At 54.1% G+C, this 25,870-nt stretch overlaps 2 protein-coding genes across 2 annotated transcripts; one reads left to right on the top strand and one right to left on the bottom strand.

Moving 5' to 3' along the window:
- Positions 1-784: 784 nt before the first annotated feature.
- SNX12 (sorting nexin 12) lies at positions 785-5,070 on the bottom strand. The gene is made up of 4 exons (XM_068696786.1): positions 4,836-5,070; positions 3,329-3,424; positions 2,996-3,120; positions 785-2,505 (listed from the first exon to the last, which is right to left on the bottom strand). Exons 1-4 carry the CDS (start codon positions 4,998-5,000, stop codon positions 2,403-2,405), a joined length of 489 nt encoding a protein of 162 aa, XP_068552887.1. The 5' UTR covers positions 5,001-5,070; the 3' UTR covers positions 785-2,402.
- A 591-nt stretch (positions 5,071-5,661) lies between these two features.
- Positions 5,662-25,796, top strand: FOXO4 (forkhead box O4). The gene is made up of 3 exons (XM_068696772.1): positions 5,662-6,176; positions 15,590-16,831; positions 21,093-25,796. Exons 1-2 carry the CDS (start codon positions 5,736-5,738, stop codon positions 16,811-16,813), a joined length of 1,665 nt encoding a protein of 554 aa, XP_068552873.1. The 5' UTR covers positions 5,662-5,735; the 3' UTR covers positions 16,814-16,831; positions 21,093-25,796.
- The last annotated feature ends 74 nt before the right edge of the window (positions 25,797-25,870 follow it).

Raw genomic sequence — 25,870 nt, 5'->3', positions numbered from 1 at the left:
ATTGCTGTAGAAGGCCCCTTGGAGGGCTGTCTGTGACCCGCAGCCCTGACAGCAGCTGCAGAGACCATGGGGAGAGACCCCAAGGTCACCGGTGCATGTGGGTGGGAGGCCAGGCACCGCTCGCAGCACGAGCACATCCCCTGGGATGCTTCCAGACACTCCCCACTCCCCAGCCCCTCTCCACACTGCAGCCCAGGCCTTCCCCTGCTCCCTTCTAGGAGCCAAATCCCCCCCCAAGCACCCCTGCCCACTTACTTTCCGTCTCCTTGTCCTGGGGGACGGGTCTGGGTATGGCAGATGGAGCCCCACCGGCACGCTGCAGCTTGGGCTTGGCACCCGGCTTCGGCTTCGTACCTGGGGGACACAGAGAGCGTCGGGCACAGGGCGAGGAGCCCGCGGTGCCCGAAGCCGGGCTCCCTCTGGCCGGGGCTTACCTGGGATCTGGGGGAGCCTCGCTGCCGTGGCTCCCGGCCCCGGCCGGCCCTGGGGGGCTCCTTTCCCCCGCAGCAGGCAGCCCTGCAGGGCTGCAGCCAGGCAAGGCGAGAGGGGGGCCACAGCTCCCCAGGGGTCGCCCCAGGGGGCAGCGAGGTGCACAGCAGTGCTGTGACGGGTGTGGAGGTGACGGGCCCAGCGGTGGCTCCCGGGGAAGAGCCCAGCCCCGCTCGCTGCATCCCAGCCATCCCAAGCCGCCGCGCCTTCTGCCGAGAGGAGTTGGCCCCGGTTGTGTCCATAACCCCGGCCCGGCCCTCCCCCCCTCCCTGAGCCCACAGGACGAGGCAGAGACTCGGCTTCACAGTGGTTTAATGCGAACGGACCCAGAGGTTACACTGGACGGGGGGGGGACAGCCGCGCGGAGGCAGCCCCGCAGCGGGACACGCGGGACGAGGGGAGCCCACCCCAAGCGAGGGCTGGCGGGGGGACAGGGGACAGCCACCTCCGCCGGCCCCCGGAGCAGCTCCCTCCCGGTTTCAGCAACTCGTCCTCGTCTCTCAGATCCAGCTCTCGCCCACGAGCACCAGGTCCTCAGCAGAAAGCCCAGGAGATGTGACAGAGACCTTGGGGGACGTGCTGGGCAGGAAGCCTGGCAGGGACGGGAGGTCAGCCACCGCAGGCCTGCGCCCCGAAAAAGGCTCAACCACGCTGCCACAAAGTGACCGAGGGTTGACCCGAGGAGCTCCCCGAGCAGAGGCCAAGCCTTGCTCGATGCAGCTGTGACAGCCAGAGGGGTCTCCAAAGGACGGCTCTGGTGCAGCAAGTCACAGCCTCGTGGTCTCTCCCGAGCTCTGGACGGTTCCCTGACCAGCCTTGTGCCTTCCCTTCCACATTAGTGACCACCTAGCTCATCGGAGAGAAAAAAACAGAACACAAACAAAACCTATCAGTCCTTAACCCTGCTTCACACACAAGCCTCTAGCCTAGGACTGACCCAGCAACTTTCTGCCGTCCCTTTCTGGAGAGGTGGTGCCACCCTCGCTTCGCACCAGGCTCCTCCTGCAGCTGCAACAGCCCCCGGCCTCCTCCTGCTCCTCGGCCAGGCCGGTCCCTTCCCCTCCCCTCCGCAGCTGGGGCACGGGATAAGGTCAGCACAGCTCAGCTGAACCGGGTGCTGCTGGAAACGCCACGGCAGCAGCCCGCAGCAGAGCTGGCTGTGGCGTTTTTAAAGCCTGGGCCGTGGCACCGCAGCTCACGCTGCGACAGCCCGGGCTAGCCCAGCTTCCACGCACCAAAATGCTCTCACAGAGCATCGGGAGAGCGCACGGCGTGGAAACCCCCCGAGCTGCCAGCAGCACGCGAGAAAGGAGGGGGAGTAACACTAATACACCAAACAGGTCTGTACGCAGGAGGCTGAGAGCAGGGTTAGAGTAAGTCTTGGGTCTCAGCACTTCCAGACAGTGAAGAATGGGGATTTCATGCAGGGCGAACGGGGTGGACGAGGGACCAACACACCCAGGCACCTACTCACTGTTTTGGATAAGCCTTACTAAAACTCTAATACCTGATGCAATCACTGACCAACATGACAACTGCTATTCTTCAGAGTCTCCTGCAGAGATGCTTGGGGCTGCATGGACAGGGGAGTGAAGGTCATCTCATACCTTTCTGTACAGGGAGAGAGGCAGCTCCTACACCATAATGCCATAAGCAAGTTCCTGCTCCACACCTATTCACACCTGCCGCTAGGTGCGGGACAACACATTCACTTGCATAAATCTTCATAGCTTTAGGCCAAGACCACAGCCCAGTAGAACAAGCTGCTGCCAGTTACAAAAGAGGAAAATACTGAACAAACTGGGAGGTTCAAGAGAGGAAAAGCTGGTTCAGAGAAGACAGATTTAGTGTAAAAATAAATGTCATTTTTGCAGGAGGGAGGGTGGAATGGAGGAAGACAGTGCCAGGTGCTCCTACTGGCGCACTTTCCCTGGGACGTAATTCCTATCAATAGTCTCCTCTTGCAGGAACATATGTAAGCAGCGCTCGTTCTGTGCCAGTGGGTGTCCAGCAATTCTGGAAGAAAATCAGATGTGGATGTTAGCAAAGGCACCGCCGAGAACCCCACACTCCCACTTCTGTGGGGAGAGAGCAAGGCAGGCCTCATTCACGGGCAGCCAGCTCCGAGCACAGCCCTGCTGGGCTCCGGCCAAGGTCAGCAGGTCAGTACAGCAGGGCCAGAAACAGCTGCTTAAACAGAGCACACACCCCACAGCATGCACTGCAGCAGATCACAAACATCCTGAGCCAACGCTGCCCAGGCAGCAGGTCTCTAACACAGCCATTTTGCTAATATTTGCTTCCCTCTCAGAACAGAGCATTGAGCACAACCTACACCGGAGGTAGGATTCACTTCACAGCTGTGGTTTCATCACCTGGCAGCAGGCACCATCCTTTAGCACAGCCCTTGCATGATCAAGACTCCTTCCTGGTGAACCCACAACCCTCTTCTGCCAGCAGTAGCTGGGAGGGCAGGCACACAGCAAGCCCAGGACACCAAGCTTACTTGTTAATAAACTGTTCTAGGCCCTGTCTCCGCTCCTCGATGAAGGACTCCTCAAAGATGCCTTCGTCTCCTCGGAAGGGAAGCTGTCGTTTCAAAGCTTTTCCAGGCAGCGGTGGCACTACAATCTGAAAGCAAAGAACCACTCCTGTCAGCAGAAGTGCCACCTGTGAGAGGGCATCCTAAAGCATTTCACACTCATCTCCCACCACCACACGGCCAGAGATCAAGCCCTGAAGCTGCCCCACCACAGCCTCTCTTCTGGGCAAGACTGTCACTACAACTGCCCCTATGTGACCCACTGGCAGGAACAGGCAGGTCTGAGCTGGACCTCACCTTACTGTCTCGCTCCAGCTCGTTCTTCAGCCATTCAAAGTCACTGTATCTTCTCCTCACACATGACTCCTTCAATTTGAAGATCGGGAGGTTTGTCTGTAACGAAGAGCAGCAGTTAATTTGCAGGTTGCTTCGGAAGCCAGATAGCGTTTCAACATGCAACTGAAACCTGAAGCTGCGCTTAGAAAACCAAGCCCCTAGAGAAGAACGCATCACAAGAACACCCAGCTTCATTATTCAGGACAGAGCACAAGCACCGAAGCCCTTCAGAATCAAGCAAGCACTTGCCAGGCTACTTGGAGCCAGCCATTCCCTCCCCCTCAAGTTACTATTTCAGGAACACGCACCCCACCCAGGGGCGCACACTGAAACCAGGGCTTACAAACGCAGACAAGGCTGATTTTTTATTTTTTTTTTCTCCTGAGTTCACTCCATTTTGAGGTGATCTACGAGACAGCTTCACAGCAGCCTGCAGAGCAGAAGAACCTCCTACCCGACAGTGGCATTTCCATGGAAGAAATGAGGGTTGAAATCTTGTCCCTACAACTGCCCAAGGCCAGACCTGGCGCTACAATCTCCTCTCAGAACAAACCGTCACACCCTAACGGATGAGCAGCTTTTTTTCTGGTGGGCCTGTGCCACCAGAGCAACTTGCAGCAATTCCCCTTCCTCCTGCCAAAAAGTCTAAAGACTGGCAGCTACAGGGACTTCATCTCTGCAGTACTGAGACACTCTGAAACATGAAGGGAAGTAAGGCAGCACAGCCTGACACACAGCTCCCAGACATATGCAGGTACCACTGCAACACAGCTGACTATGTTCAGGGTCAGATCTGCAAAATAAAGCTGTCTGCCTTCAGAGTCTGTCCACAAGAGCTGGTTTCAGTGCGACTAAGAGGTTCTCACTGCCATCTGCCAACAGGCTGGCGGGGACCAAGAATCAGGACAGAAAGAAAAGTAAACATCCAATTCTTCCGTTAGGCAGCGGAGACTCAGCAGTTATAAATCATGCTGCGAGCACAGGCCTGTGCCAGCACCATGACAGCCACTGCAAGCAAGTTTCTCTTCGGGGGACGCTCAGTTTCACTTGCTCAGCTGTCAGATACCTCGGAGGGCTCACCAGCTCAGCCCGGTCGGGCCCTCCACCTGCCCCGCACTCCCCAGAACCACAAAATTTGGGTAAATCGACCGAGTTCACACCCAGGGCTGGGCAGACGGCGCTGCCCACACGTCCCAGGACCTGCCCGAGATAACAGCCGCGGCCTGCAACCTCCCGGGGCTGTGTGAGGGGAGAGGCGCCGGGCCCGGGCCCACCCCCACCCCCCCATAACCCCCCCATAACCCCCCCACCCCCTCACAGGAGGCCCCCACGGCCCCGCCTCGCTGACCTTGAGGCCGGGCGAGCCCCTGACGAGGCCCCGAGCCCCCCCTCAGGCCCTCCCCTTGCCCCCAGCCCTCCCCGGGGCCTCGTCCCCGGCCCGGTGCCCGCCGCCCGGCGGGGGCCGCACCCTCATGCGGAGCTCGTAGCTGGTGTATCTGGCGCGGCCCATGCCCACGGTCTGCGGGTTGAAGATGTCGATCTCCAGGAAGTTGCTGGGCGGCCCGTACGCGTCCGTCAGGTCCTGCGGCTTGGCGTTCAGGCGCCGGGTGTCGGCCACCGCCGCCTCCGACATGGTGGAGCCGCCTCAGCCTCCTCCTCGGCCCGCTCCCTGCCGCAGCCCGCGCGGCCCCGCCCGCGCACTGCGCCCCGCCGCCCATAGGCCGCCTGCATAAATCCGCCCTTATCCATGGTCCCGGGCCGCGGGCTCCGCCGCCCCGCCTGCGCATAGCGGCCTGTTGTCCGTAGGCTGCTAGCATAACGATGTGGTTATTCAGGTTCCGGGGCCGCCACCCACCGCCCGTTTATAGCTATTCATGGCGCGGGGCAGCCCCGCACCGCGGCCCCGGAATCTGCATGGAGATAACACGCTCGCCGGTTCCCCGAGCCCCGCCCGCACCAAAACGGCCGGGACCCGGTGGGGCCGCGCGGGGTGCGAGACGGAGCCGGGCGGGGTGCGAGGCTGGGCCCAGAACCGGGGCACAGCCCTGAAAAACAGCGCGGGGGCGGCGGTTATGTAAGCCCAGTCCGCCGCGGTGCCTGCCGGGAGTTGTAGTCTCTCCGCCGCGCCGCCTGCCACGCTCCCCTGTCGGCGCCGCGCCCCGTTCCCCCCTCCCCTCCTCCGCGGTGCCTGCCGGGACTTGTAGTCCACCCTCCGCTCCCGGCCTATTCTCCACCGCCCTGGCGGAACTACGAGTCCCGGCGTGCCCCGCGCGCGCAGGCGCAGAGCGCGGCGCCGCTGCCTGGTAAACAGAGCGGCGCGGCGGCGGCGGCGGGGCCCGGGGCTCACAAAGGGGCCGGGGCCGGGCCCATGGCCGAGCCGGGCGGCGGCGGCGGCGGGGGGGGAGACGGCGGAGGCGGCACCGCGGCTCCGGACATCGACCCCGACTTCGAGCCGCAGAGCCGGCCGCGCTCCTGCACCTGGCCGCTGCCCCGGCCCGAGCTGCCGGGCCCTGAGGAGGCCGCGGGCGGAGCGGGGGCGGCGGCGGCGGCCTCGGGGGCGGCCTCGGGGCCCGGGCGGGCCGAGGGGGCGCGGGGGGCGGGCGGGGCGGCGGCGGCGGCGGCGGCCTCACGGAAGGGCGGCTCCCGGCGCAACGCCTGGGGCAATCAGTCGTACGCCGAGCTGATCAGCCAGGCCATCGAGAGCGCCCCCGAGAAGCGGCTGACGCTGGCGCAGATCTACGAGTGGATGGTGCGCTCCGTGCCCTACTTCAAGGACAAGGGCGACAGCAACAGCTCGGCCGGCTGGAAGGTGAGCGCCGGCGGCGGTTCCCAGCAGCTCCCTTAAAAAAAAAAAAAAAAGAAAAAGAAAAAAAAGGGGCTGCGGAGCTGGAGCGGTGCCGGGGTTTTCTCGCCGCGGTGGCTGAGGACCTCTGCTGGAGTGTAGGGAAGGGAAAGTAGAGCCCAGGACGCGCAGCCCCAAAGCCTCAATGTTGTTCTCTCTCTTCGTTTAGAAGAGGCAGCCGCTAGGATCTATTAAAAGCTCTCCCCGCTGCTTCCGTCCTCTGCAGGTGGCGGCCTGGTGGCCCTGTCCTGGTCAGCCAAACAAGCTCTGGTAAAGAGAAAGGGAGGTGTGAGACGGGGCTGGTGAAAGAGCCCCTCGGGCTGTCCTCGTGCGTGTGCATATTCATAGACGTGTGTGATGGTGGAGCCACGGGAGTGGGATCTGAGGAGCGGGAGCTGTCAGTCTGGCAGCAGACTGGAGCGAGACGTGTGCCACGCTCCTGGCTGTTCACAGGGCTGGTCAGCAGCTCTTCTGAGGCTGTGCCAGGGAGGTTTGGGACTTCCATGACTCCAGCCATGCGTTCCTCTGCCTGCATTAAGTCAATGCAGGAAGTTAATTTTGAAAAAAAGCTGCTTTTTCTGTGAGGTTAGCTTTCAGCTGGCTCCCCTCTCTTAAGGGGTGCACCGTGTGGCTGTGTGAGGAGTGCTGATGTTTGCTCGAGAGAGGGTAGGGACGTGGCGAGAGGGACGCAGCTGTCACAGCTGAGGTTGGCATGGGCTGGCAGACGGCTTCTCACAATCGCCCTTCATCTGGCTTGCTGACAGCTCCCAGAGAGCGCCTGTCATTTGACTAAAATCCCCTGTCCATCTTGCTTTCTTTTCCTTTTCCCCTGTGTGCGGGTTGAGTTCTCATTGTGAAGTTTTGATTTGGGGCCGTGTGGGGGGTGCGTTTGTTTTCTTTTTCATAGATTGCTGGTCTCACTGGAAGGTAGCTCTTTGCTTCGTCTGTCTAGGCAAGCTGTCCTGGTCCTGCTGCCACATAGGATCGTATTATTTTGGCAAACAGTTCATGGAACTGGTGTAATTTCTCTTCAGCATTCCTGTCAGCATCTGTTTGGCAACAGTACTTGAGACGAAGGTTGAATGTGTCTTCTTAAATGTGTCCCAAGATGCGGAAGTTGGGATGTCGTGAAGTATCCTGCCAGGCTGGATGCTAAAACAGGCGTACTGCGGGCTTGCTCCAGTGTGGATGTTCTCTTTTATATTTATCGCTGTATAAGGGGACCTTCAGTCTGGGTTTTGGTCAGAGTTTTCATCAGGGATCCCTTTTGGGAAACGTGTGGTTGGATTTGACCTGTGGAAAGGTGGAGATGACAATCTGCACAATCGGCCCTCGCTCAGATAGCGCTGCCGTAGCCGTTCTGCGGAGATGTTTTTAGTGCCAGGGTTTATTTGTAGTCTCGCAGGCTGGGGAGAGAACTGAAACTTCCTGCTGGGAGAGGTGAGGGAGGGCAGCATGGCAGCAGCTGTGGTCGGAGGCAGCCCGCCTTGTCATTAGGGCCGTTCAGCGCTGTTGACTTTAACCAGCAAACAGAAAACCATGGTGGAAACACAGCTGAAAGCTGTTCGGCTGCCAGGGGAAATTCCCAGCAGAAGCTTTTCGTTCTCAGGGCATTGTCCGTTAGGGTGGGTGCGTGGGTGGTGCGCGGCGCTCCTGCAGTGACCGTGGAGCTCCAGCTCCAGCCCTCCTCAGCGCTGGCACGGGCACGCAGCCTGGCAGGGAGCGCTGCTTTGTTCTGCTTACATGGAGAATTCTTCTGGTGAAGATTTCCTTAATCTGCTTGCATCGAGGTGCATTAGAAGAAGGCGTGTTAGACACAGTTTCAATGATCCTGAAGCAATCACGGCAGCTCAATCTGTTTTTTGTGGGTTGGGAGTAAATTGGATAGGTTCGTGTTTTGTATTTAGGGCAAAGTGAATAAACAAAAGATGTATCCTCTGCGGAGGAATGCGCCTTGCCTATTTTTCTGTTTCCACTGCTCTTTGGTATTTTTAGAACTGCGAAGCTGTGCTTCCATCTTTTTAAACCTACAAAGTAAAAGGAAAACTTCTCTGGTTGTCTTAGCTTTTACGGGTTCGTCAGTTTGGAACCGAATGAGTTTGGATGAAGGAAACGAGTGCAGGGCTGCTGCTAAATGCTGCTAGAACATCTTGGTGCCTCTTAAGATAGCACCGCAGCTCCTGGAGTTCTGGGGCTTCTGCCTTTTGGCAAAAATACTCTGATCGTGTAGTGTGTTCTGTTCGTGCGCAGCGCACCTCAAGTAGAGAATTTAAGCAGTGAGTATTTCAGAACACTTTTATTTCTACCTGCTTCAGTTAGTGTAAAGCCCATAAACCTGTTATTACTTCATGATTACTTTCCAGCTGTCTCGCTCTGATGTACAATAGAGGGAAATGCAGCTGTTACGGACGGCCAGGGTGTAACCTGAAATCCGGAAAAATCTGTTTTCGAGGAAGGTGATGGGTGCTGTTCCTGAACTGCCTGAAGTACTTCGTTAAAGGGAGGGCTGGCAGGACGCGCAGGCTCTTTCCCCTGCAATAATTCAGCTGGAGTTAAGAATTAACCAGGCTGAAAGGCAGAAGTGTCCCCGCAGGGGTGTGTCCCCAGACTCCTTTGTAATCCTCTCCTCGGCGCTCTGTGAGCTGCTCTCTGGATAAGAGGATAATTCCTTCCGGCTTTCAGACTTTGGGAGAGGAGGGCAGCGAGCGTTTTGAGCAAAGCTCCGCTGGATCCAGCAGGAGCACATAAAACCCTCTGGAGCAGTTTGCGTGCGCTGCTCGTTGTGTTTCGTGCATCCAGGAGTGTGAGCAAGTTTGACGCCGTGCTGAGCAATGCTGAGGACTGGGCTTTCTTTGTGAAACGCTGAATATTCTCCCAAACCTGTTGTCTCCTCTTTTGCAGGAACAGAGTGAGCTTAAAACCACCCTTTTCTCCCTCCAAAGGCATTTTACTGTAGCAAACCCGAGATATTTCCAATTGGAAATTTCCCAATTACATTTCCCTGCTGCATTGCATTAGTTTAGAGGAGGCTGAGGTCACATCTGTGTGCTGGTACTTCGCGTTCACTTTGATTCAAGAGTGTGTGTTTGTACCTACTGCAACACTTGAAGGTAGCTGCAGCACTAATTAAAAATTTACTGGGCGTTCTGCTCGAAGCAGGTGTCGTCTCTCTGGACAGCCAAGCTAACTTTTTGCTTAAAAATCTTCCACGCAGTTGTCTCTGCGTGCTCACACATTGTGTATGTGACCTGATGGCTCTCAGCTGCTTCCTGGCGTGTCCCCTGCAGCTCTGCCCGGCATTACAGTGACTCCCCCGCTGCCACAGCGTGATACAACATGAAGTCAGGGCTTGTGTTGGTAAAGGCGAAAAGTTCATCAGTCCCTGGCTTGTTGACTGCTGCCCAGCCAATTTTTGCTTTTTCTGTATGCAGATCTAGAAGAAAGCAACGGACGGTTCCTTAAAATAGTCGTGCTAACTGTTTGTGTCCATCTGGACTGTGCCGCAGCGTTCTGGTGTCCTCGAAGCTTTTTTTGGCTTAGACTTGTCAGAATTGTGGCCTCTCAATGTGCACAGGTGAGGGCCCAAGTCAGTGGCTGATTTTTCTTTTATTTCATGAAGGAAGCCTTTGTCTGGGAAGGAACGTGTCCTGGTGGGAATATTTGCACAGGTTTGCTTTTGACTTTTGGTAACGGTGACTTCGAGATGATGATTTGAGAAGACATTCAAAGGATTTCCCTGTTGTTGCTCGCTGAGGCATAACTGACTTTATGCCAAAAAGCTGCAACACAAAAGGAAACACAAAACTTAAACTCAGCATCGTAGCTCTGACCAAAGCATAAACCTGCCTGAATTTCAGGCCGGTGCACGTTTGTTTGTAGGGGAGGCTCACCCAGGGCCTGATTGCCCACAGCATTGACTTCATTTGGTGAGGAAAACCAGCAGCTTTCTGCTGGGTGTCCCGAGGAGGGCTGTGAGTTGGTGTGCCTGACACAGTGATGCTCTCTTAACTGTTCTGGCAGTGAAAACGAGAAGGTGCACATCTTAAATTCAGTCTGAACGCTGGTGTCACTGCTGCCATCGTGGCACTGAACAAAACACAAGTCCCCTTAATCCTCAGGAGTTGTGGCAGAGCTGTGGGTGCTGCTGGCTGGTAAGCAGTGTTGGTTTGGGTCCTTTGAAGCTGCTGTACCAGGAGGGGAGGGAGAGGGGCTGTTTGTATCTGGAGCAGCGCTGGTTGGGTGGAAAGGACTTGTTGCTGCTTGCTGTTACCTCTTACAACCCCGCTGTGTTTGTCTGGCGTTAGCAGCGCAGGGAGACGTTGTCTCGGCAGCCAGCAACCTCGCTGGGTTTTCTTAAAGTGTGGGGGGAATCACAAACAGAAGCCAGCCCAGAAATAATGAACAGGAGCGTGACAGGGCAGTGGTGGGCTTTCTTGGCTTTTGGTTTTCCTTCACCTGAAGCCTCGCAGAGCGTCCTCCCTCTGAAGCAGGGGGGAGCTCTCCTTTTGGCAAAAGTCTGTCTGCCCCGTGCAGCGTCAGGCAAATTACCTGGAGCTTTTGCTGCTGCTCTTTCCTGTTCCCTGTCAGTCTGTTTTGGAAAGCTGCTTTGCTGAAAGATTATTCTTTATGGCACAGCTTAATTTTCCAGTCAGCCCTCAAAGAAGGCAGCTCCCGGGATGCTGGCGCTACTTGTTCCAACAAGTTTCTTCTGCTCTATCTAATCCTGCGTGGCTTCAGCTGCCTGCCTCGGTAAGCGTGTCAATTGCCACGGTGTTTGCTTTTCTGAGAGCGAGGATTTTCTTCTTCTGAACTCCGATTGAAAGATTACAGAAAGGAAAATGTTCCTCATAAGCCGTGGCTTTGTGTCTCCCAAGCTTGACGTCCGTGCTCACGTGTGCTTTCTGGAAGGAGGCTGCTGGAGCAATGCTCGAGCTCTGGCTGGGGAGCAGTTGTTTACTTGCTGGAGCGTAGCTTTGCAAAATCTCTGCAACGAAGACTTTTCCTAAAGCCTCTGGAGCCAAGCGCCTGGGTGAGTGCAGAGACAGGCACTGACAAATGCGGAAGGCGGGGCCTCCTCCCTTGCAGCCTCCGAAGAATGTGGTGGCAAATTATAATTCTGCACAATTACAGGCCTTGCTTTGGAACATGGCCCTGCGCTGGGATGTGACCATGTTCTTTGTGTGCCTCCGAGGCAGTGAGAACACGTTGCAGGGAGCTGCAGTGATTGTTCATCCAGCTTTGTCCCTCCCCGATTCTTCAGAGACTTTTTTTTTTTTTGCTAGGAATTCAGGTGCCTCCATGATTGGTATCAGGAACTTGAAATTTCCCAGGAGAATGGCACTGGTGCTTGGGAGTAGTCATGGCCAGACCCTGAAATCCATGTGAACATGTGCAAGCTCACAGCTCTCAAGGACAGGCGTTGTTTTGTGTTTTTCCTCACGTATCTTGTGCTTGGCTTGGCCCCGAGCACTTCGTTCGCACGGCTCTTGCACCACGGCTCCGTGTGCCTCCTGATCCCGGCCCGGCACAAAGGAGCCTCCTCTTCTGCCCTCTCCCAGCTTTGGAAAAGCTGTGTCACAGGACGGTGCGTCCCAGCTTGTTTCTGCTCTGCTCTGTGAGGAGCCTTTGTCTGAACACGCTGTCCTGAAGGCTCCGACTTGATGCGAGTACAACTCCGATTTTATGGTACGCAGCCTCAGCCTGACTGGGAAGCCCCGGAGTCCCTCGGGAAGGCTCTCACCGGCTTTCTGTCTTCTGGGAGAAGCACTCGTGCCCCTCAGACAGCGTTTCCATATGGGGGCTCCATAGCCCGGGTGGCTCTCGCCTCTCCTTCAGGGCAAAGCGCACCCCATGCTGCATGGGGCCAGGCCTGGCCTGGGTGGTTCGAGGGCAAGGAGGGTTGCTTGCCTTTAGGGGATGCTATCAAAGGGGAAGATTTAACGTTTTGGTGACTTCTTGGGAATTAGGAAGCAGTTTGGGGCTGCCGTTAGCCACTGTGCTATGGCTGTCCCACACGTGAGGCTGTTGGGCCTGCTGAGCGCTTTGGTGGTCAGCGTACCCGAAATGCTTCTGGCCGGGCCTTACCTTTGCATAACGTCTGCCATTAATTTCACAATGGTTTTGTCTGAATGTGTGATTTACGGGAATCATCTTAGATCTGTGATGGCTTAGAGACCCGGACCGGCTTTTTTCCACTTCAGTACCGACCATACAGCAGCGCTCTGTAGGAACTGCTATAGGATGCAGTAACCTGTCCCCCTCCCCTCCCAGCCAGGTGCTGAGGGGACTCCTAAGGATTTGCACCCAGGCTTTCCTTTCCTAACAGCTTCTTCCTGCAGCTCGGGCTGCAGTCTGCTCAGAGGCATCCCAGCGGTAAGAGCTGGGGGAGTGGATGCCAGCAGCTCTGCATCGCGGGAGGATCCAGGCTGCTCTGAAGCTGAGCAGCTAAAAAGTTAATTCCATCTCTCCGCTTTTGGTTGGAGTTGCTTAACTTTGAGAAAGGAAATACGTCAGGGTTGCCTGGGTGACCGAATTCTGTCATTTCCCCTCCTGCAAGGTTTGACTTGGAGTTCTGTGATTATTTTAGCATCGTTAGTTTTCCACTCACTCTCTCAGCGAGATCTGAGGCTGCCCTCCACGCGTTGGGCACATTAAATCACACTGGTGGCTGCATCCCTGTGCCGGGGAGCACAGCGTGTGGGAGCCTGACAAAGCTAACAGCAAAGGAGCTTCCCTTGTACCTGTGGTAAGGTTTAGCACCTGCGTGACATGAAGCAGCTCCTCCCTTCCCTGACACCCCTCTGCCTCCAAACACAGGGCCTGGCAGGGGAGCTGGCTCAGATCTATTTTGGGACGCTCAGGACCGAGTATTTCAGCGCACAGACAAGCTCGGGCATGCAGATATGTGATGACCCCGGGTGCTGTGGCTGCAGCGGTGAGCTGCCTCGCAGAGAGAGGTGTGAAAGTCATAATTTAGACATTGCACTTCTGACAGCAGCTAACTGTCGCGTAAGAAGCGTTCTGTGTTTTGTTTTTTTTTCTTCCTCTTGCCTCCAACCATACGTTCTGTGCCTCTGTGCCACTGAGGTGCCTGACCCTCCCCACTGAGGTAGCTCAGAAAACAGGCAGAGCTCCAAGAGGCAGAAATCATTTTCCAGGAAGGCTGGGGCTGCTTTTTGGTCAGATCAGCTCCCTGAAGCAGCTTCGAGTTGCAGATGCTTGTTACGGGAGAAGGAGAGCTGGAAGGCAAGGCAAGAAGGAGCAGTACAGCAGCTACCTGTGGCTGTAGCCATTTACCATCCTGTCAGCTGAGCACTGACATGTACAAGCACTTTGAGACTGTTGCACAAAAGGTAGCAGGCTTCCCAAATCTTGATGTAATTCTTAGACTTGTTTCAAGATGCCTTGTTTCAGGCTTCTTTTTTAGCCAGAAAATGAGGCCCTGGGACTTTCACTTAGATACGAGAAGTGAGGTCACTTTTCTGCAAGCTGCAGTGTCACTGAAGTGCTCGCAGCAGTGCAGCGTGGTTTTGCTAACGGAGGACTCAAAACCCAGCTCTAGCAGAAAATAGCTTGTAGTTGGGAAATTTTGAAGCCTCAAACCCGTTGGTTTAAAGCTTCATTTTTGTAAATGGCACTAAAAACGGTTCTGAAACTCTCAGTGTATGCTCCATGCAAGCTAGCAGGGCATGCCTGACAGGACTGGGTGTCCTCAGGAGCTCACAGATCGCTTTCAGGAGGATTAATGAAGGATCTGTGCCCGCTCGGTGTTCGTGCTGGAAGGGAAAGAGAGCCTTACTTAAAGAATATGCTAGACAGGAGCGTTGCTGTAGCTGTTAGTGTGAATACCTCCCATCACAGATCTCTGTAAGAGCCCTGGCTCGCACGTGTTCCTGCAGGCTCTGGCTCCGCAGTAACCCTTGGGGTGCTCTCCAAGTAGGAGCTTGCGTCTCCGTAGATAGTGATCACAAGCAGCCAGCCTTGTCCAAATCCTCAGCAGCCAAAGGTTAAAACGAGAGCTAATTCAGAGCAATTCACGCGTCTCCTTCCACCTCTGTGAAAACTTTCCACTCTGCTGTGCTGGCTCTGCCTCACTTGAGGACAGTCCTTTTGGTAAGGTGGACAAAATTAGCATGGTAAGGGCTTGGCCGAGAGGAAAAGGGTGGGGAGAGGGAAGGCAGCGGGCAGGAAAGAACTGCCTTCAGAAGCACTGGAAAAGGATGATAAAAGCACAGCTAACGTGGCTCAGAATTGGCACTGTGCAGGGAAGTTGAAGGCTGCTGTGAACCTTTCAGTTGATATGAAAAAGGTGTTGCTCTCGGACCGCTGTTGGGCTGCTGGTGTAGCACCTTTTAATTACGTGTAATTTGACTATCTGAACAAATTAAATGCAAATATGAAGCAAATGCACAGCATAGGCTTCAGAGGGATCTTTGGGGGGCTCTGCTCAAACAATGAGGTTAGTGCTCGCTGATCCCAAAGTACTGGGGGTTATCAGCACAGTTGCAGGACTGAAATCCAGTTTGTTGGGGTACAGACATTTTAGCTTGCAGTTCCTAGCAAAGGGAAGGGTGTTAGGAGGGACAAGGAACGCATGCCTTGCCAGATGGAAAGATGGGAGCAGCTAAAACTGGCACGTACAGTGTGGGAGGGCATTACCAGCCTGAACGTCTTACCCCATCAGAAACTCACACACAGCGTGCTGCCTCCATGTGGAGTGCCCTGGCAGCCCCCAGACTTACCGGGACTCAGGCTCCACAGATCCTATCTTGTTTGGGGGATGGAGGTAGTGAAAGGCATACTGAATTGGGTGGGGTTTGTCATTTCTCTTCTTCCAGGCTGTTCAACCAATGCACTTCTATGCCGTGCTCTGATCCTGCTGAAAGCTCACAGTACAAAAACTAAAAATCTCCAGCCAGGTTTCTGCTCGGTGGCTAACAGGGTTAACAGAAGGGTGGGAGCCGGAGAGATGGTGAAGGTGCCACTCTAGCAGCAGCCTTGGCTCAAACTCCATTGGGCTAATGTTGAACTTGTATTTGGGAATTTGCTTACTTGCCCTGCGGTACGTTCAGCTGCTGCAGCTTTTGTAGCAGTGGCACACGGCCTTGAAGAGTTCTTTGCGTGTCAGTGTTGGCCATGCCAGTTGGAAGCTGCTAGTTGTCGTGGCAGCTTCACCCCTGGTGCATCAGGGAGACTTTGCTCTGCCTGCTTGTGCTGTCGGGCGTGTTGGAGCTGCGATGGCAGGTTTGGTTTGTGCGGGTCTTTGTTCTACCTTTCTGCTCTGAATGCTGTCTGAATGCATTTGTGCTTGTGAGGTTTCCAGGTGGAGCCGTGGTGTAAACTGCCAGCTCCTCACAGCTCCTCTTTCTTATCTTTTTCAGAACTCCATTAGGCACAACCTGTCCCTGCACAGCAAGTTCATCAAAGTTCACAATGAAGCCACTGGGAAGAGTTCTTGGTGGATGCTCAATCCCGAAGGTGGTAAAAGTGGAAAAGCACCAAGAAGAAGAGCTGCCTCCATGGACAACAGCAGCAAGCTCGCAAAAGTCAGAGGTAAAGCATCCAAAAAGAAGCCCTCTCTCCAGTCCGCTCCAGAAGCCACTGCTGACAGCCCTGGCTCCCAGTTCCCGAAGTGGCCGGGGAGCCCGTCCTCGAGAAGCAACGAGGACTCTGATGTGTGGAACACCTTCCGGCCTCGAACCAGTTCCAATGCAAGCACCATTAGTGCCAGGCTTTCTCCGATCGTGACTGATCAGGATGACCTCCACGACGAAGAGCTTCTCCCGTCTATGGTATACTCCAGTGCGTCCAGCAACGTTCCACCAACCGTGACTGAGGAGCTTGAGCTCATCGATGGGTTAAATCTGATGTCTCCCAGCTCATCTGTGCTATCCACCCAGCAATCTGCCTCCGGTGGTCAGATCCAAAGAGAGTCCAGCTTTTCCTTGCGGAGCCCCAACGCGGCTGGGCAGACCACTACTTTTGGCAATTCCCTCTTTAACCCTGTTGATATTTCGCTGCAAAGTTCTGTTGGCCATTTCTCCGGCCCTCAGACCTTGGAAGCTCTTCTGACACCCAGCTCCCCGCCTCCGAGGGATGTTCTGATGACTCAGGTGGATCCAGTTCTCCCACAGACTGGTAGCAGGATGAGCAGCCGAACTCTTCTGCTCCTGGGTGGACAAGCCACCCAGAGTAAGATGAGCTCGGGCAATCCACGAGGAAAGCCTGCGGAGCAGCAGGCAGAACCAGTTGGTGCCAGTGTTTTGCCATCGACGCTTCCCATAGCAGCATCTCCTCAAAACGCTGGCAGCATCAACAGTTTGAAGGCTCCAGTTTCTGCAGGGGCTGCCCAGTCAGTCCAGCTGGGCAGTCCACCACTGCTTGCTTCAGCTAGCCCTGCTCCCCTGGGCTTGAACCAGGACAGGCTGCCCATTGACCTGGACATTGACATGTACATGGAGAACCTTGAATGTGATATGGATTACATAATCAACAGTGAACTCATGGATGGAGAAGGACTGGACTTTAATTTTGAACCTGTTCTGTCTACTCCCAGCTATCCCAGCACCTCGCAGGCCTCCAACCATACCTGGGTACCAAGTTAACTTCAGGAGCACAAAAAGGTAGGTGTAGTTCTGTCAAATGCTCCAGTGCTGTATCGGGATCATCTCTGAGAATTCTCCCATGCCCCATGCTGCAGTAGCTACAGACAGGTAACTCTTTGGAAGAGCAACTGCTCTTTGAGTTATGAGTTTCTGTGAAACTGTATTCCCTTTTAGAAGGAGAAAAAGGCAGATAAAGTTAATCTACCAGGCCATAAACTCCTTAATGGAGTAGAACAGCAACCTGGAAGGAACTCCTGCTGTCTCTTCCCAGAGATGACTGCTCTACAGGACGTTGGTCTCTGTCACATGGTGTCTGTAGCTCTGAATTTGACATGAGAGCATATGCTGATGCCATAAAGACGTGATGCTGTGTATACAGAGCGGGTTAATTGAGCAGGCACACACTGTTCTGCCCAGGTTATGATTATGCTTGCAAAATTTTCTAGTATATGAGGTTGCAAAGTATGTCTGCTTCATGACTGCCTGCTTTGCCCTGCATGCAGCAGGACAATCACTCTGTTATCAGACCTTCTGCCCTTCCCTTATCTGGGGAGAGTGTCTGTAAAGTCTGGTGAGCCAGTTTGTCAGCATCAACTACTGAATTGCTTATGCAGCCATTAAAATGGGAAAGGAAGAGAAAATGGGAGTGTGGCATGAATGAGATGGAAGGAGGAAGGTATCACATGCTTATGCTTTCAGTAGCAGCACAGCTGCCTTTCTGGTGATCTTTCGTGCTCAGAAATTCCTTGAATAAATAAAATTCACAAATAAAATGTACGAGAAACAGAGTTAAAAACATCTTATTCTCTGTCATCCTGATCTGAAGCTCTTTAACCACTGATGCAGTTAGAGAAGTAGAGAACTGGAGCTGAAGGCATGTTTCATGCTTGGAGCTCAGTTAGCTAACAGTATGGGCAGCTTCTTTTAGGGACTAGAGCACAGACTGGGTGTTAGTTGGAAACTGGAAGCCTTGCCAGGATTATTTCCTGTGCAGATGTGCTGTTAGTGTTGCAAGTTTGGTTAGTACTCGTGGCCAGCTGAGCAGGCAGAAGTACGGGCATACTGCAGGTCCTGCTTCACTTGTGGGAAGCCCTTGAGCTTCAAGGTGATGGAGGAGGAGCGGAATTATTGTGTGCTTGACCTTACTGCTGTTTCCAAGGCACCTGAGTAACCTGAAGGTAGCCCTGCTTTCAGCGGGGGTTTGGACTGAGTGACCTCTGGAGGTCCCTTTCAGCCTGAATTTCCTGCTGATTGCTGCTGGGCATGCTGGAGACCTGGTTCTAGGGTAAATATTTTTCTGCTCTGCCCCAGCGCAGCTGTTGCAGACAAGCGCTTGGGACCAGACAAAGTGGAACGCTGGCCTTTGTGGTACTTAAACCCTGCAAGCGTACTGATACCCTATTGTATATGGACTTTTTAAACACAAGTTAATGCCCTGTTATTCCACATCCCAGCACACTGCTTAGGACTTCATTTGTTAGTGATATTCTTCTCTCCATACTTAGAAGATCTCTTTCCTGTAGAGAGAAGGAGGATCCGTCAAGCTTTCCCCTGTTTCCTTATGGCTTTTTATAGTCTTGTACATTTAGGTGTTCCCTTGCCGAATTACAGAATGTCTGTCTTAAACCAGATACCCACACTCCAGGTGCAATAGGGAAACTCAGTTCGGATTTCAAAGCCCAATTTAGTTGACAAACCATTCGCAGTGTTCTTCTGCCCAAGGATGGTTTGTGAGATAGTGACAGGCTGGGGCTGTTCCAGCACTGGATGCTGCTCTGAACCCCACTGGATATTGCTGTGAACTTCGGTGCTTTTTGTGTGCTGTGCCAGGGCAGGTCGTCACATTAGGGGAATACGCTGGCTTTGTGGGGTGAAACGTTCTTCATAGGGTGTTCAAAACAGGGCAGATGGAAATATCCCGCAGTCCTGGGTGCATCACTCACCTGGCCTGGATAGGCAAGAGCTCTGTCTACGGAATATCAGGCGTAGATTTATTTTTTTTAAAGGTATAAAACAGGGAAGCTGATGACGTGGTTATCAAAAGGTGAAGGTGTGACTTGTAATCACGTGCTGAAGGGGGAGAAGGGATGTTCTCTGCAGCAGCTGGGGTCTTCGTCCGTGTTGATACCTGGTGAGTGCCTTGCTTATCGAGGCAGAGGAGTTGCTTGAGATTAAAATCCCTGGATCTGCTTTCTTCATGGCGTGAGTTTGGAGTGTTACACTCTGGGGAATGTGCTGGGCACATCCTCACTGAGGAAAGAGCAAGATGCTGAGTGAGTCCTTAAACTAGGTTGTGTACCAGCACAAAGGGGGCTCCTCCGTGCTTCTGGGCGAGCAGCCCTGAGCTGCAGAACTGCTCTTGGAGAAGCCTGCCTGCTCACTCTGCTTTTTTCCCCCAAGTCTTTTATTCTGCCCTTTGATTGTTTGCTTTTTCTGGGCTTTGCAAAGCTTTTAAGTGTTGTCTGTCTCCGTGGGGTGAGATGAAGGGGAGTTTTTTCCCCAAAGGAAGGCAGACACGTTGCGAAGTGCTGCCGAGGCAGGGAGGTGTGGGTCAGGAGTGCATCAGGGTAGTAAGAAAAGGGGAACAGGATGTGCGTGGCGAGAAACAGGAGAGTTCCTGGAGACCATGAATAACCCTGGGAAAAGAAAGCAGAATGCTTTCTCAAATTTCAAATTTAGGAGTTTAAAAACAAATAAAATACTGCAGACATCAGCGTCTGCGAAGAGGTCAGGATTTGGATCATCTGTCCTTCCTTTGGATCTGTTACTGTAAAGAGCTGTGTCCCTGCTCGGAAACAGTGCTTTTTCCCCCTGTGAAGTTGACGTTGGTGAAAGCTACTGTAAATGACTGCGAACCTGCAGCCATCCGGAGTAGTGTCTGAGGGCTTTGTCTCTGCCCTGCTGGGTCAGGTATGGGCGTAACGCTGAGCATCGGATCCCAGAACGGGATCAGCAAGCAGCCAGGATGAAACAGAAACCAGATAAATCCTTGGTCTGTCCTCAGCACGCGGGAGAACAAATTCCTGCGGCTGCTGCTCCCGTGGCTGCTGCTCGCCACTCGCTGGTTCGGGCACCGGGTGTGTGAGCAGCACGACACCAAACGCAGCCTTCGTGAGCAAGGCTGTGAGCAAAGCCTGTGGTGAGGGACACCTGGGGACAGACCTGCCTCTTCTGTGCACTGGTGTGGTTTGTCCTGCTTCGGCGTGTTCCGTCTGCTCCTCCAGAGATCAGTTTGCAGCCTTCAGTTGTTCAGCTGAGCTCCGCGTAGCTTCACAGCCCCTTTGTCCCGTGCCCAGCTTGCCCTGGACCCTGCTGTTTCTTGCTGTGCTCTAATTCCCTTTGGTCCCAACGCTGCATTTCCATCTACCAGAAAGCTAATAAATAAATAACCCCTTCCCCCCATCATCTTGCAGCTGCCCGAGGCCTGTTGCTCTGGCTTTTCATTTAAGCAAGTGTGTTTTCTTGTTCAGGGCTCCCTCCCCTTTGTAGTTTTCCTTTGCCAGGAGTTTGTTTCGTACTCAGCAGTGCTCCTGCCTTGATGCCCTGTATTTCTATAGCATGCCTTGCTGTTCTGCCTTCCCAAGAGGACCGTGGACCTGCAGCGGAGGTGTTATGTCAGTGTCTTAAACCAGCTCAGATGTCTGCCAGGGCTTGTTTGAGGGAGTTGCAGCTGCTGCTTTGCTGCTGCAAACTGACTCTGGCCAGAGTGAGGCAGAAAGCCTGAGAAGGGATATCTGAGACTTTTGGGGTAATGAGTCTAGAAATACATTTTTTTTATTTTTTTTTTTGTAGGTTGATATGGGATTTCTTTAAGTGGTTGAGTATAAGCAATTCTCATGTGTGATCTCAAAAAAAAGCCCTTTCTTCATCTCTTCCCTCCCAATTCACATCTGTGGCTGCTTAAGATGGGGAGTAACTTGCTCTTCCTCCCTGCTTTCCCACAGCGCTTCTGGTGTCAGCAAAGTCCTTTAAACTAGCTTATCTCGCAGAGCTTTGATGGTGCCATCAGCTTGCCGAGGAGTGCTCACTTCTGCCCTTTGTGTTTTGTTTTGTCTCTTGTCTCGATTGTATTCTGAAGCTGGGAGCTGAGCAGTCGCATCCTCATCCTCCGCTTGACTCTGTTGACCAAGGCCTCTCGTGATCTGTGTTTGTTCCCTGGTGGAAGTGGGCATCCTTCAAGCAGCACAAGGCTGGCTGATAGCAGTTAACTCCTCCTCTCTGCACCCAGGGTTCCCAGTGGAGCTGAGATCTAACCATTCGCTCTTTTTCTTCTTCCTAGTGTCCTTCAGGTTTTGAACATCGGGTTCTGACTTCGCTTCCCACCCCTGGCAGAGAAAAGAATGGAGCATGTTGGATTCAGTTTCCCTGCACGCCACACCTTGGGCAGAAGGGGCTGCCCACCTGGGAAGAAAGGGCAACCTGCATCTGGCTGCAACAGGAAGAGTTTAAAAATAATCCTGTTACGTGCCACATCTCTTCCTACAAACCTGACCCTGCCTTGGATCTTCTGGGGAAACCCTGGGCTGTACAGGTCCAAAGAGGAGCCCTGGTAGAAGCCTTGGCCAGAAGCCTCTGAGCTGGGCGATGTTTTCCCACGTGAAGAGTTGGGTTTGCTGGAGGAGCATCCCGATGGCCATCCTCTCTCTGCTCTGGCAGAAAGTCTCCCAGTGCCTCGGACTGGCGGAGGGCCCGCTCTGCTGGCTCGCCCTCCGGGACGGAGTAGTTGGACGTTTCCATTCAGCCACCAGATGTGCACTTGGTATCCCGCAGACTCGCAGAGGAATCGGAAGGAGCGTGCTGGTGGAAACCCTGCTGGGAAGAGGGCGTGCTGCTCCGGGGGTCGGCCTCGGTGTTTGCAGCCTGCCCCTCGTTGTCCTGCAGGGAAGGGTGGTGGTGGCGGTGCAGAAGGCTTCCTCTCGTTCATCCGAGTGGAACCGGGGGGGACGTTGAGTTTTTCCCTGTGCCAACTAAGCCCCGTTGAGTGAGAAGCACGTTTAGAGAAGTCCCTATGCTGTTCTCAGCACATTCCCAATACACCAGGCTGCTGTGAAACAGGCACAGGTGCTAATAGCTGTTTCTGGGACACAAAACCATCAGCTGGGGTTTGTTTCTGATCTCCCTTGCTACAGCAGAGGAAAGGAGAGCCTGGGTGTGGCCTTAACAGAGCCCTGGTTGCTTTTCAGAAGGGCATTTTCTATAGATGAAATATTTTTTTACTAATCCGGGAACTTTCTACAGCGAACATGAAGCCAATGTTGAGTGTGTCCCCTTTTAGGCGTATTGGGCATCTCTCCCTCTGCGGAGGTACCAGTGACAGACTTCTTTTTCAGAGCTGCGTTAGGAGCAAACACGTTTGCTGTTTGGTTTGTATGATCGGGGGGAAAGAATTGGCAAATCCCCGCAGTTTCAGCCACCTTGGGGAAGGGTTGTACATTATTGTAATCTATATGTAAAAGTAGCTGCAAATTACATAGAAGCTTTTCTAAACCTTTTTAAATATATATTATATATATTTTAATTGAAAATGAGATTATTGGATAAAAAAAAACAAACCACACTTGCTGCATCTGTCCCCTTGATACCAGATAACACTACAGCGTGGGAGGGACAGGCCGAGGGCGTTTTGGGCCAAGAAGCTGAAAACGTTCGAAAAAGTGGGCAGGGCACGAGGGTAGGGAACGCTCACCAGCTCACCATTAACAGCACGCTGCTTCTCAGCTAATCCCTTAAGTGGTAGGGCCGTAGCTGATGCACCAGGAGATTCCCTGCTCTGCTGAGGGGATGGCGTGGGCTGGATCGCGTTGGATCTGCTGACGCCCTGGGTAGCCCTCAGGGAGGGCACTCGGCTGTATTTGGTAGCTGCCTTTTTGGTTTCCGTGGGGTTTTGTTGCTGAAGTTGCTGCTGCTGGGGGACTTGGGTCCCGTGGGCATCCCCCTGGGGATGTGTGTCGTGTTCTGCCCCGGCTTTGTTCTTGCGAGACAGAAGCTGGGAGTCAGGAGATTAGCTGAGAGCATTAGCTGGCGTGTTCCTGTCACCGTATTGGCGTTCGCAGGGGTAGGAGCTGTGGGAGATGCGGTGCTTTTCCCATGTTCCAGTAATCTTGGTCTGGCAGAAAGCCTCCCAAATCCTTCCTGAAGGCGGTGGTGGCTTCTGCTGAGGCTCCTATCGTGCAGTGCAATTACCCGTGTTCTCTTACCACCTTGTCTGCTCTGTTCTCCTGGGTTTCATTTCGTTTTCATTTGAGTGGAGCTTGGAACAGGAGCGGTTTGTCTGGCTACCTGCGACGAGGAGCCTCCAGCAGCCTTATCGTCAGCGTGCCCTGCCAGGAGAGCCCTCGAGCAATTTGATAACCGTGGCTTTGAAGGCTGCCTTCGTGGCAGCCCTCGCGGTGAGATGTTCAACGCTTCCCCACCATCTGCATGTCTGGCCACACCTCACCGCCACCAAAACAAAACCAAAAAATTAAAAAGTTGAAGACCTGGCATCCCAGCCCATGCTCTGCCGGCTCGAAGCAGGGATGTGCGTGCTCACTGTGATTAGTTCGTTACACTAATTGACAGGTAGCCCTTCCACGCACCCCTCGTGCTGCACATGGCACGCACTGCACGCAAGGATCAGCCGTGATGCTGATTCAGCTCACAGATGTGGCAGGACTTGTGCTTTTTGGCACATCGTGTGCCACTCTGTTTGCTCGGACCCTGAGGGGGGATGAGTCCCAGGAGCTCCAGAGCAAGCTGAGAGGCTGCCCGGGCTTCGCAAGCACAACCGGCGTGCTGGCTGCAAGTGCAAGCAGGTTGGTTACGCTGCTTCCCAGCTCAGTACCAAAGGACAGGATCCCAGCACGCGTGGAGCTGCTAAATGCGACCCTAATGCCTTTAGCATGGAAACGGAGCCCTGCAGCTTGTGCAGGAGCCGCTGCCCCCGCAGCACTCCAGGAGCTGAAGGTGCTGGAGAGCGCACGAGTGGCAAGGATGGTGCTGGGAAGACCACTGGTGCTCCGGGAGAGCTCAGCGAACAGTGAACAGGACGTTGTGGGACAACAAATGGGACGTTGTGGGCTCAGGCAGCCTCACTCCTCGTTTGGGTGGCAGGAGGGTTTGGATGGCAGGCGCGGAGGCAGGGATGCAGAGGAGTTGGGAGTTCTCCAACCCCTTCTCGGGTAACTTCCTCTTTGTAAGCCTTGACCTTTCGGAGCCTGGGACGTTTCCTCAAGTGACACAAGAGACTTTCAAGTTCTTGAACTGCTGCTTGCTGAAAGGATGGACCTGGGAGGGGGCTTCCCCGCTACTTACCCTGGTTTTTGTGTTCTTTCCCAAAGCGTTTGCTGCTGGTTTTGGCGTAGTGTCTCGGTGGGTCTTTGTTCTGAGTCAGCAGCAGCAGGCCCTGTGCTTACGGGTACTTTTTTCTCTAATGAGGGGTTGGGCTGGGGTTTAGAGAGCAGCTCTGAGCGTGGTGGGGAGCGGTGCTCCTGGACAAGTGCCTGAGAGGGGTGGGCAGGGGACTGTTGGCTCGAGGCCTTAGGCTGTGCTGCGTGCGCTTTCCTTGCCCTCGCTGAGCTTGGTACCAAGTTCCTTCACCTCCAGGGGATCAAACGTGGTGTGAGGCCACCGCGCAGCTCTGGGTGCTGAAGGATTCTGCTCACAGCTGCCCGTGGAGCCTGGTAGGAGGCAGGCTTGTTGCTTTTATTTACTCCTGGCTTTAGCTAATGGCTTGAGCCTTTACAACTTGAGCGTATTTTACTACTACCAGCTTCCTGGAAAAGCTTGGGATGTTGGAAGTTTCTCGGAGCCCTTAATTTTTGTAGCTGGTGTGTCTGAAAATGTGGCATCCCCTACCCTGTGCTGCTTTAAAAACTGCGGCTGAATCGTTCTGGGGAGAGGAATAAAAGCAGTGGGAGTGTTCCAGAGCCTGTGTGTACCCATCAGCGAGGCTCACACTAGAAGCAAGTAGCACTAATCAACTTTTTCCAAAGGAAATGCCTAGAAAGCTTTTATATAGTTCATGATTTGTTCATTTTCTTACTTAGTTGCTTATTTATAGCCACACTCAAATGCTCCAGGGCTAGCCTTGCTCCAGGAATGAGAAACCTGTCTGGTGCCGCGGGTAGGAGTGCCTTGGGAGTGGTGTCCTGGGCTGTCACCGAGGTAATGTGCAAGTATGGACCCATTAGCAGCAACAAAAAAATCGGTTTGGGGATGTGAGCGTGAACAGGGATGGCTTTGGCTTCGGGTTTGCCTCAGCTGCATGCCTAATGAGAAACTTGTTGTAATTAACTTGGGGAAAAGCAAATGAGGTGACTCCAGATGCCTGAAAGATCTGTCCGTGTGAAAGCTCAGGAGCATGCGATAACACAGCACTACAGTTCGTAACCCTCAAGGAAGGGATCCCCTCTTCTCATTAGCCTTTGCATCACACCAGGATGTGTCTGTAGAGGATGGAAAACTCGCCGATGGAATCAGATCTCCAGCTGGCATCGCGGTAGAGCAGGGAGGAGAGGCGGTGGGAGAGCTGCAGGTTGGGTGGATGAAGGGTTGGGTTCTCCGGGTGTGTGCTCGGAGGGGGTGGCTGCAGCTGGTGCCCTGGTGCTGCCCTTCGGGGCTCTGTTTGTGCCGCGTGGGTGCCGGGTGACTGCTCCCAAAAGGAGCCCTCAGCAGGCACCGGGGGCTCCGTGGAAGTGTTCCCAGCACCGTGGGGGCTTCGCCTGGGGTGACCACGGGAGGGCTTTCTGCAGCGCTAGCACATCGCCTGCTGCGTTCGGGGCAGGCACCTCCAGCTGCTGCAGCTTCCACCCCGTCCCCTCTGCACTTTCACCCCTTTCTCACAAGGATTTTTTTTTTTAACATAATCTCTGCTTTTGTTTGCTCTCTGTAGCAGTGTAACTTCTGAACCATTACAGGCTCTTTGTTACCATCTGTGCTAGCAAGACTGTAGAATGTGCTAGACTAGGGGGGAACGTTTGACAAATAAAAACCTGTAATCCTCTGCGCTGTGTCTCCTGCAGTTTGTTCCGTTTCATTGGTGGGGCCCAGTTGGTTTTTTTTTTTCCCTTACCTTCA

This window comes from Anas acuta, chromosome 13, assembly GCF_963932015.1.
Source record: "Anas acuta chromosome 13, bAnaAcu1.1, whole genome shotgun sequence".
NCBI classification, from domain to species: domain Eukaryota; kingdom Metazoa; phylum Chordata; class Aves; order Anseriformes; family Anatidae; genus Anas; species Anas acuta.
This window is presented reverse-complemented; position numbering and strand designations above follow the sequence as displayed.

Bases quoted from the DNA above. Each gene is read 5' to 3' on its own strand.
- SNX12 (XM_068696786.1), bottom strand. From the start codon at position 5,000: ATGTCGGAGGCGGCGGTGGCCGACACCCGGCGCCTGAACGCCAAGCCG. The intron at 3,425-4,835 runs GTGCGGCCCCCG...TCTTCGTTACAG, and splicing joins GCTACGAGCTCCGCATGAGG to ACAAACCTCCCGATCTTCAA. The intron at 2,506-2,995 runs GTAAGCTTGGTG...ATTTTCTTCCAG, and splicing joins CTAGAACAGTTTATTAACAA to AATTGCTGGACACCCACTGG.
- FOXO4 (XM_068696772.1), top strand. From the start codon at position 5,736: ATGGCCGAGCCGGGCGGCGGCGGCGGCGGGGGGGGAGACGGCGGAGGC. The intron at 6,177-15,589 runs GTGAGCGCCGGC...TATCTTTTTCAG, and splicing joins ACAGCTCGGCCGGCTGGAAG to AACTCCATTAGGCACAACCT.